The sequence below is a fragment of the Perna viridis genome, chromosome 6 (genome assembly GCF_037379345.1).
Source record: "Perna viridis isolate PV_CMFRI_1.1 ecotype Kerala chromosome 6, ASM3737934v1, whole genome shotgun sequence".
Classification (NCBI taxonomy): domain Eukaryota; kingdom Metazoa; phylum Mollusca; class Bivalvia; order Mytilida; family Mytilidae; genus Perna; species Perna viridis.
Window position 1 is genome coordinate 2,312,246 of NC_142450.1, and position 11,537 is coordinate 2,323,782.

Genomic DNA, 11,537 nt, shown 5'->3' on the forward strand with positions numbered 1-11,537 from the left:
AAATCCTGACTTGGGAGGATGATCTTTGATTAAGTAATTAGTTGTGTATATGCGTGAAAACCCTAACTTAAAGTTTGATTATCTCCCTTCGCAGACATCCGACAACAAGTAAATTTCTTCAAGTTCAAATGCTTATAATGCCGAATATTTATTTACGTTTCATCGAAATGCATTTTGCGATTTTAACGAACAAACAAACGGACGGAAGGATAGAAAAGACGATTTTTATACCTCCCAATCTTAATTTGCAAGGATAAAATTGTAGCTCGATGGATATTTCTGGAAAAGTCTTGGACACTTACTATACCGTTGTTCCTGGATGGTGCCCCTTTCTTTATTCATCATCCGTTAAATATCCTTCTACTGTTGTGTTTATATAACCAGTTTTCTCTAAAGCTTTAACTTAAAACGATATATTTTTCTAAACCAACGAAATTACCATGGTCGAAAAAGTACTTCTTCACTTCTCTTTTCTTGATTGGGAAGAAAGCCTTGAAGTGTTATTATTGTGACATCGGGGCAAATACCAGCTCTTTTTGTAGAAATGACTGCTGATATCAGCTTTTTGTTTTCGCAGTTTTTTATATGGGTACAATTTGGAGAAAGGAGTGTATGCATTGCCCATGCGCTCTCTTTTTCTCGGATGTCAAAAAGCCTAACACAACACTTATAACACTGGAATAATGTATCGCATCCAACATAGAAAAAGCCTGCTTCAGCTAATTCGTCGATATCAAAGATTTTTTTATTATGATGTTTTAACAAATTGAATGTTTCACGTCTTGAGTCAAAGGTTGCATATTTTTCTTCGAGGGCTTTTGCAAAAATCGCCATGTCTTTTCTGTTGTTGAATAAAGAGGCGCCTTTTTCCAGTTCGTGTTCGGTTAATAGCGATTTTATATATTTACACCCGGGATGTAAAGAAGCGTGCTTTAAAATAGGATTTTTATGTAATCGTATATTTGTTAAAACACTAGCACATGAAAAACATCTGGCATTTGCACCTGGTTCATAATAAAAGAACCCAGCATTGGCTATCTTTTCAATGCAATTACTATCTTCCTTATTTTGAATCCACTCTGAAGGAAATGATGCAATGCGTTCCTCAACATTTTGAAATTCTGTAAAATAAGGTTGGTTGATTTGACTCGTTCTTTTATATGACATGCCATACCATACTTTGTGATACAAATCTTTAAGGAAATTTTCCTCATCCCTTTCCAATTTTCCAGCTATAGAAGTGACTAATTCGGAATTGACCAGTGATTGTAAGTTAGCTTCTGGTTCCGGAACATCAATGACAGAAGCACATATACTAACTATGTCTGGTATCAATGGGTAATACTGCTCTGTGTTGCCATAGAGCTGTATGGCAACTTTTGTAGAGCAGTTTCGCGAAATGCCTTGTTTCTCTAATATTTCACATGTTTTTAAATATTGATGAAATTTCCTATATTGCTGAAAACCTTTTAGGTCAATCTTGACACACAAGGGCTCAGTCGATATAAGCAAGCCGCATATTTCAAAATTAAGGTGTTGTAAACTCAATCCATGTAAAAGTAAGTTTGTATCAATGTCGTTATGAAAGCCGCGACTTATAACAGTACAAAATGAGCAAGTATCACATTGAAGCTCTTCTAAAAGCAAATCAATAGAATAGTTTTCAGTTTTGTAAATAATCTTTGTCTTTAGTAATAAATCGAATCCATATTTGTTAGATAAGATTCCAGTTGTAACAAATGTAATGGTAGAGCGGAGAAGTTTATCTTTACTTTCCAACTCAACGATGGCTTTTTCGAGTATGTTGTCAAGAAAGAATTTCAGCTTTTCATTATGACACAATTGAATAGATAAGATAATAAGGACTTTTAATGGAAAGGGACACATATATTTTAAAATTTGGGAGACGGTCCTTCCGGGAGTATCATAAAGAGTTCTAAATGTAATTTTTTTCTCTAATAATAGAAGCAAGAGGTGGTCGTCAGTAAACAGGTCAGATTTATCGTAAACAACTAAAACTTCTGGTCTTTTTTCGATGTTTTCTGGATTTAAGTTATCCATTTCTGTATATTTTTATTTGATCATCTTCTTCGTGTCTAAAATTTAAAAAAAATATATACAAACATAAAGCAACTTGCAGAACAGAATTATTGCCTGTTAGCCTCGTTTACTTTTGATTCAAAAACTTCACATTATTAACTGTTAAAGACATTCAAAACCGAAGACAGAGTCGTATGAATGAATAGTGCGTTCACTCGGTCAAATAATGCGCATTCCCATTCAATATGAATTTTAATGCGTTCACGTGTATAATAAATTTTTTATGTGAATGAATGCAAATTGAAATAATGGGGATTTTTAAATAAGATTTTGAACAAGAGTTTGGATACTCTTTCGATAATGCGAATTCAATAATTCACATTCAATTCTAATTCAAGTGCACGTCTCTTTACCAATCCTACGCGAATTGAACGTTTAAATGATGTGAACACAAAGCGAATTCACATGCGCATTGCTGCGAATTCCAAATGCGGGTGGACGTTTTTAGTGTCCGTTGGCTCATTTGATAGTGCAGCATACAACACAGAATACACCAAGTAAATATTCACCTTTACTTACTTGTATAACATTCCTGCTAAATAATTAGAAAAGAGCATTGAGATCATCATCCTAACAAAGTTAAAACAAAAACATTGGTATATCCCCATTATAACTTTAAATCTTGCTTAATTTTTTTTTAAAACTATAGTCAGCATTTGTCTAATCCAAACGGTTTTCGAAAATGAGGATTAAACGAACAAAAAAAAAAAAACAACAACAACAACAACAAAAAACAAAAACTTCTGTTTAATCACTGGTGTCTATTTATAAATATGTGAAAGAGTATTTAAGAGAACCAAGTTTCTAGCTTAAATTAAACAATATGTTCGAGGTTCCAGGGACAAAGACCTTACATGAGAGAGTAAACAAGGGAACCAGGATTCTATCGAAAATCAAAGAAAGTTATTCAGGATATTGACCAGAGCAGACATGGTTAACAGACAAATACAACAAAGAACATTAAATAACCAAACATATACATACAAAGTAACAAAAGTAAATGAGCAACTCGGACTCCACTAAAACTGGGAGCGTGGACTAGATGTACCGGTAGGGTAAGCTTCCTCTGCTATTCTAAAAACACCCGCCGAGTTAGTCATAAAAAGTCGTTAGTGGTAGACGAAAGAGGCATGGAAAACTATGACACGTTGAGCAAGTTTTTATGGTGCAGATGGATATATAGTAACGATCCACGAGTTCATGATGACGATCATAAGAATTCTCTACTGATGACTTCAATCTTGCAGCAAAAGAACATGTTCCAGAATCCTTGAGCAATAAAAAAATATGCGAAGTTACGGCAAACTCTGGCATAATGTTTGAGTTGTGAAATGAAAACTTCATACAGGTGCTGAAGGGATGTTGCCACAGATGAAAGGAGAGTTGCCAATACGGAATGAAAAGTCATCGCGTTGGTCCTATTAATACTTTGGTAAATAGCTTTCCTTTACCATCGATCTTAGGATATGCCCTCAAAAAAGTGGTTACGAAGTAAAAAGACTGTTGTTCCGACCACCACTTTAGTCTATTTTTAGTAAAATCGGTGTTGTTTGTGGACGAATAAAAAATCCCCTCATCAGCCTAAGAAATATTCATGCCATGTTTGGTTTTAATTGGTCAAGTAGTCTTCGAGGAAAAGATTGTTATAGATGATATCAAGACAATAGCAACAAAAAAATTTCAGGGGAGAAAACTCCATATAAGTTCATCATTCCACTTTATCTGAAATTCTGGCTGATGATAAGTCCTAAAGTTATGATACATAAGAATGTAGTTGTATAACATATTTAAGCTTACTGCTATACCTCTCAAGTAAATAACTAAAAAAGACCGTCCAAATTAAACAAACAAACTCAAAATAAATACCCCCGCCTAAACAAACAATAGAAGGATATTTCTCTTAAATGGATCGTTAGATTTACTTAAAATTTAAAAGATAGATTTCATCGGATCGAAGAGCATTTTTTTATTACGGGGTTTGAAGAAGTGATGGCAAAAAAAAAAAAAAAAATGGTGACAAACACTTACGGTCAATTTTAGCAACAGCGGCAATGTTTGTTGACAAATCCAAATTCCTATCATCAGTTTTAGGCAGAATATCCCAAGAGAAAATCATACCAGTTTTGTTTCTAATTGGTGTAGCAGTGCCGGAAGAGAAGAGTTTTGAGAAATCCTTAACCACGATGACGACGACGGGCGCCAAGTAAAGACACCATCGGGAAAGATGAGCTAAAAGTGAGGATCTTTTCCAGCGCATTGCAAATGTGTATGTAGATAAATACCCTTTGAACGTAAATACAGGTAGTATTTAATGTAAATTCGGACACCAATTTCAAATCATTACCACGAAAAGCTGCTAAAATTTAAGTTATACATGCACTGGATACATACATGTATTTGAATATTGATATGCAGCTGATATAGGTTATATATCTATTTCCTGACGATTTTTGTTGCTTTATATTTTTTAGGGCTTTGTACATTTTCGTGTGAAAACTCTCATGCAATTTATGTGAAATTTGAAGTTTCGGCCTCAAGGGTTGTACCATGAATAAAGTATTTGGCTAGGCCGCACGTAACATATTCCTGTTTTCATCTAAGAAGCTTTTCTTGATAATGGCCATCAACCTACATGTAATTGGAAAATACATTTTGTATATACCTTCGGTTTTAGTTCTTCATTCAGTTCCCGTGTTTCTTTCGTTCGAATTTTATGGAGTGGTAAGGGCTGATATGGCCTATGGACACATTCCTTTTACTTTTTAATGCTTTGAAATAAAATTTTACAAAAAAGACTTATCTGACAAAATATTTTAAAAAAATCTTTAAAACTCATATTTTATGAGGAGATAACTGAGTAAAAATATGTGGAGAATTTCCAAAAGTTTTTTTACAAACAATAACAAGAATTAAGGTCCAGTGACAACCCAGGCAATCTTTTCAACAAAAGAAAACAGTCCCAATATTATTCATACAAAAATCAACATTTACTAAGACATTAGACTCAACTATCTGAATACTTTTACCCATCGGACGACATTTCTGAAAAAATAGGAAAATCTATAACGCAGAAATTTAGGTGTGAATTACAATGTACTTTATTTCACAAATTTTCTGATTTACACAGGTCCTACATTGGTGCTCACTTTCTTTCCTCAGACCAGAGGAAGTTTTCCATTCTGCAATTTGTTCCAAACGAACCACAGACTGGTTTTCCATTTCGGGTTGTAGGTGTAATACCACTATTTCGGAAACCAGTTGCCTGTACATACAAGAAAGTAGAACAAGAACATATAGACCCAATATTGCACCCTATCATTCTCCTTGTTTAGTGGAGGTATACAAACTTGGTGTCATCTGAAAGCTGAATGAATCAGCAATACTCTAGAAACTTCATTTTCTTTATTCAGTGTAGGGTAAAACTATTTTGAACAAAAACTCTAGGCCGGCCCCTTGGTATGGCTAAATTTCAGAACGAAAGTAGTGAATTTTTGCACTCTTCTACTTTCACTTCACCATTCTTTCTTAGAAGGCACATAAGGTATGTTGGTATTTTCATGAGAGTTAAGGTAAAGGGTCACCATCATAATGATACCCCTCTAGCACCATATGTACTGATGTAATTCTTTTAGCCTTATAAAAAGCTGAATTTAACATAGAAAGTAATGGAGACCAGAAATATTGGTACATGTATGACACCTGTACCCAGTGGTTCATCTCAGATGACGAACCAGAAGTAGAGTTAGAGAAAGTTGGTTCGTAGCGGTAAAGAAGCTGCTGTTTTATTTTAATCAAAGCCCCACCCCCGCGTACCTCATTACTAATTAAAAATATTAATAAAATTAATTAGTCAATACTTTCCAAAAATAATTTTGAATCAAAACATGGATAGATTGATTGATCGATTATCTTTATTTCCTTCATATGTGAAAATTATCCTTAGATCTAAGTTTTTAATTCCTGTTTGATTTAGCCTTAACGTATTGTGATCTAAGTACCATTCTATATTAGAATCAGGCACTGGGTGGCATATCATATTTCTAAATTTTGGTATAACTGTATTATTTAACAATTAAACTTCGAAATCGCGGGATTCGGGTGTTAAAGTGAAAGTGAAACTAAAAAATTGAGGTACATGTAATACCTGTATCTTACACGATTGTATTTTAAAAAAATCAAATGTAAAATAAAAATATGCTTATGATTATAGTTCATACCATTGAAAACAGCCTTCGAATCTCTGTAGTAACAACACTTAAAGGTCGACAAAACCTTTTTGGAGGGTTTTCCACGTTCTTTCAATTAAACTATTTTTACAGTATTTAAACATCATGCATCAGTCAATTTAAATTTAGCCCAACCATTGATAATATCGCAGTGTAAACACCGGCATTCATGTAAACAAACAATGGAAAGCTTTCATAATAAAACGGGTAATAATAAACAGTGAACGGGGAAATATTATGTTATTGTTGTCGTTGTTTCGTCATTCTTACAATGAACACACACACACACACACACACACACACACACACACACACACACACACACACACACACAGAGAATTTTAGGTTCATTTCACATATTTTGACGACATATTTTATTCATGATAAATGGATTGGATAGCAGGCTAGGCCTATATATAACCTCTGCATAAAAGGCAACACACGACATGTGTAGACCATCATATAACATAACGCATGTATATATAAACAAATATTTGAAAGAATATATAATGTATAAGAAAGTAAAACTCTATTTCAATTTCAGTGATTAACTAGTAAAATCAATATTAAATACCAGTCTTAATAAAAATCAGACAGAAGGTGATTCATGCATGTAAAAAAATCCACCGAATTCAGTTTTATTTTTTCTTGCTTATAAACAGTTACTGATAACCAGACTAGTCTTAGTTTTTCATTTGGAGGTTGCGCTTTTCAGATAAAAATGACGTAGATTGCACATGAAATTGGCACTCTGCAAGAGTTATCGTTCCTGATTCTGTTTGATTTGGCCAATTTTATCGGGAGATAACTATCAGACCTTTCCAACAGATCGTTATGGTGTATCCATCAGCACCATGAAAACTGATTTATTCAACGGGGTCATAGTTTTCCTTCCCTCGTTTGTCTACCACGGACTTGACTTTTTATGAGCAATTCGGCGGATGTTTCTAGAAAAGCAGAGGACGCTTACCCTACCGGTGCACCTGGTCCATGCTCCCAGTTTTTAGTGGAGTCCGAGTTGCTCATTTACTTTTGTACTTTGTATGTATGATTTTAGTTACTTTATGTTCTTTGTTGTGTATGTCTGTTCTCCATGTCTGGTCTTTGTCCCTGGATTACATTCTTTTGATTACCGTTATAACCTTGGTTCCCTTGATTACTCTTTCAAAAGTGCTGATCTGAATACAGAAACGAATATCATTTTATATAAATATATAGCATATGTAAATTGAAAAAGCGTTTACTTACTTGTTTGGTGGGTTTTTCTACACTGTGAATCAATGTTCTATTAGCAGTGTCTGGATTTTATGTGGACTGGTACTTAATTTTTTTTAATACATGTTTAAGGAAGGATAACTTGTTTCAATTAACTATTAAAATCAATATTAAATTTTCTTGGAATATATTCCTCTGAACTAATTGTTGTATCGTATCGAAATGAAACGAAAGAATAATATAATACCAAACTAAAAAACCTGCCTACACGAGACAAGTTTTGAAGTCCTATTACTTAATTTTAAATGTATTTTGAACCTGGATAAACCGCACATCTGTCCAAACCGACCGAATTCTACAGTCCAAAAGAGGTTATAATCTACACGCAGTGACCATCCCTGACGTTGACAATTTTAATATGTTATAAGATAATTGTAGTTATCCTCTATGGAGTTTCCACAATGCGGACAATACGGATCCTCAGTCAAGTGGTAATGGTGCCAGTGATTATTCAAGTTGCTAGCTTCACACCCTAACTGACAGAGCCTTTCTGTTACCATTTCCGTAGTATTCAGGAACTCCAGGGCTTTCTATATATATAATAATTAGTCGTCTAATAAAAGTCAACAATCATTCTTAAGAGGCGATGGATCGTTAAAAAACGATGCGAAACATAACAATAAATTAAATAAACGTCTAAATATGTTTAACATCACCAAAACATGGTAAAATTTACATTGAATATTTCGGATAACTGATATCCTTCTTCAGCATAAAGTTTTATGAATTTTATGCTGAAGAAGGATATATATATATATATATATATACATACAAACGTCTCAGAATGTGACGATCAAATTGACCCCTCGGCCAGCTAGGCTAGCAACACCGCTTGCACAAATGCATCGGAAACAGTTCTAACATCATTTGGAAATTTTCAGACCCTTCTAAATTTGACAGTTCTAACATCGTTGGGAATTTTATTCTTTTTGCAAAACAGAATGGCGATTATAATTTTTATTTGATTTTGGAAGCTGGTTCCAAAGTCTAATAGCAGGGGGAATAAAGCTCTTTGAATAAGACGCGGAATTACGGGCAAACGCAGGTTAGCGGCTCTAGTTTGCTACCTAGTAAGATTATAATAATGAATATTAACAACATAAGGTTGTATAAAATTTGGCAAGCACATTGTTATCTGCAGCATTAATCATCTTATACATCAAAATTAGCCTACGATTCTCATGGCGCTTATATTACGGTTCCCAACCAGGTTCAGCATTCATCTATTTTGAGGAGTTAACACGTAGACCGGTTGTAATTCTACCAGCTTCTACTTGGACACTCCCAAGAAGATTAGATTTATACTATGTACAATTACCCCATATAATATTCCCTCATTCTAGAACAGGTCGAATAAATAAAATCCATATATGAATTAAAGCCTTTCTGGGGACCTGCTATTTCAGTATTCTAAGCAACTTCAATCTTTCACAGATTTTGAATTCTATTGGTGAAATTGTTCAATTTTGCTCTGATGTTCAGGTGTGTATGTACATTGCCATCTTTTACCTGATAATCCCCCAAAATATACAGAGGTTTCTTCGAGGGAATAAGGCCTCGTGCGGGTCCGGATGTCAGCAGAATAGGCCAACAGGAGCGCTACGCTTGTCGTTAAACGCGACTATATAATGCCAAAATCCTAATCCTAGGGCGCTCTGCTGTCGGAGCAACTGGGTTGTGTGCCCCAGGTGGTGGAATGGGGGTTCCCCTGGCATGCTACATGCTGAGGTCGTCATGCCATAACACGGAAAACCTGATCACAAACCATAGGGGTGCAACACGTTAAAGGATCCTGCTGTGGTATTTAATCGGAGTAGGAACCTTAAAAGTTTGCGCTCCGCCACAGGAGGCTAAATTATCCGACCCTACCCACCTCTCCCTATTTTTGGTGGCAATAAAAATATGTCAACCTCATTGTCTTTGAGTCCCGTGTCATTTTTCATTGCACCATCATTTCATGTTCATTTTATCATTCGTTCGAAGTTCATCGCCTGGATATTGCTGATATATATTGCTGCTTGGGCGTTAAACACCAAGAAGACATGCATTTCTCCAATACGATTGTCTGCTTTCTCCAGATTTCGTAAACTGTAATGCAATCTAACAAGTTACCACAAACCCCAATTTTCTGTTATTTGAATAATAATCCCTTATGCCAAACTCTGTTAAAAGCCTTAGATATATCATAAAAAAACAAATCGAACATCCCTACCCTCATCCTTCCGCATGAATCCATATTGATATTCCGTAATAAAATGATGTTCAAGAACAAAGTTATGCGTGTACTTCACCAAGATATTTTCCATTATTTTACAAAGGACACACGCAAGAGAAATAAGACGAAAGTTGAAAACATCTGACATCGACCCTTTTTTTTCAAAAACAGTGTAACATGAGAATGTTTCAATAGGTAAGATAACTGACTGCACCTTAGAGACTTATTAAAAAAATAATTGTCAGTGGACGTAACAACGAAACTGAAATAGTTTAAAGTGTCCTTGTTGCTATTCATCTCAGACCGCTTGGTTTTGTGTCATTATGAATGATCAAGTGATTTCTGACCTCTTGCTCATTTATGAAAAAAAACCAGTAGAATGTTTAGAGTTTCATGTCTTTCAGCCGGTAGGTTTGGCTCATCATAAATGTGTGATATACTAGTTAAGAAGTAATTAAATACATCACTTCTTTCAGATGGTTGTACTATAATTCGTCCCCCATTAACAAAAGATAGACCAGTGCTATCTCTCTTATTTAGTTTGCACACTGATTTTGCACCATTTACCTGGTGGAAATCCTTATCAGTCAATTGTGAAGTTATTTTTTTTCTTTATATGATGCCTTGGCATTTCTAACAAGTTGAACGACGCCATTTCGTTGTTGGCTATTTGCCGTCCAGTGATCTGGATTATCTGTATGTTTAACTCTATAATTAGTTCGGTCCCGCTTTCGAATCGCTCGACGTATAGAACTATCCATGAATGGTTTATCGTTCTGGCGGATAACCACTGTTTTTGTAGGAATGTGATTGACACATGCATCATTGAGTTAAGACCGTAAGATCGAATAGCTCGCATTAACGGTCTTATTTTCAAAAAGAGCATACCAATCATTTCTTATTATATAATCATACATAGCTACATAGTTTGCCAGATCATATCTACGTACCGTAGGTTTATAACATTTTTGTTTAATATTCTTTAGATTAACATCTATATACTTACAGGGCAGTGGTCACAACAAAAGTCTGGAAGGGCATTAACTGATAAGATCAGATTTGGTCGATTCGTAATAAATAGATCTATACATGTGGCGGATGTGTCCGTGATCCTTGTTGTCTAAAAAACCACATTTTCCAGGTTAAATATACTCAAAATATCTTCAAGTTGGCCACTAGAATTGATTAGCATATCAAAATTTAAATCCCCACCCAGAAAAATGGGTATGTTCGTATCAACAATGGGCTGTGTGTAATTCTCAAGGGTCTGCCAATTTGATACCTGCGAATTTGGTGGTCTGTATATTACACCAACCATAACTTTAGTTGATACTAACCTCAAGATCAGATTTACCAATGAAGCCGAGCGGCGGGATTAATATAAGGTAATTTCCCCTATATGACATTCCCTCCACAATGCCATACCAGTTACTGCGGAGCACCATTAACTTTAATAATGTGACGATTTCTTTTTCATCTGGACGAGTTATTGCCACTAAAACTCTACCAAAGAACTTTCAATTCATTTCGCCAGTATGCCCGAACTCGTTCCTTTCTGTCGTGATATGGCATGCATGTGGGCCTGTTCGATTAAAGAGGATCCAATTACCAAAACATTTTCAAGAGATGCAAAATATTAATTTGGCCGAAGGTATGACTTAAAAGCAGATGATTTCTATCGACCCATATGTTTTTTTTTTTATCTCTCTAACAGATCTATA

At 34.9% G+C, this 11,537-nt stretch overlaps 1 protein-coding gene across 3 annotated transcripts; it reads right to left on the reverse strand.

Moving 5' to 3' along the window:
• Positions 1-222: 222 nt before the first annotated feature.
• On the reverse strand, positions 223-9,944 carry LOC148613200 (uncharacterized). 3 transcript variants are annotated; one of them, XM_088586433.1, is made up of 4 exons: positions 9,814-9,931; positions 6,318-8,131; positions 5,247-5,362; positions 223-2,096 (listed from the first exon to the last, which is right to left on the reverse strand). In XM_088586433.1, exon 4 carries the CDS (start codon positions 2,059-2,061, stop codon positions 436-438), a length of 1,626 nt encoding a protein of 541 aa, XP_088442559.1. In that variant the 5' UTR covers positions 2,062-2,096; positions 5,247-5,362; positions 6,318-8,131; positions 9,814-9,931; the 3' UTR covers positions 223-435. The 3 variants fall into 3 exon arrangements, with proteins under 3 accessions (XP_088442559.1, XP_088442557.1, XP_088442560.1); XM_088586431.1 differs by lacking the exon at positions 5,247-5,362 and having other exon boundaries at positions 9,814-9,930; XM_088586434.1 differs by lacking the exons at positions 5,247-5,362; positions 6,318-8,131 and having other exon boundaries at positions 9,814-9,944.
• Between the last annotated feature and the right edge of the window lie 1,593 nt (positions 9,945-11,537).

What these genes read in the sequence shown, in the direction of transcription:
- LOC148613200 (XM_088586434.1), bottom strand. Translation starts at nt 2,061, where the DNA reads ATGGATAACTTAAATCCAGAAAACATCGAAAAAAGACCAGAAGTTTTA.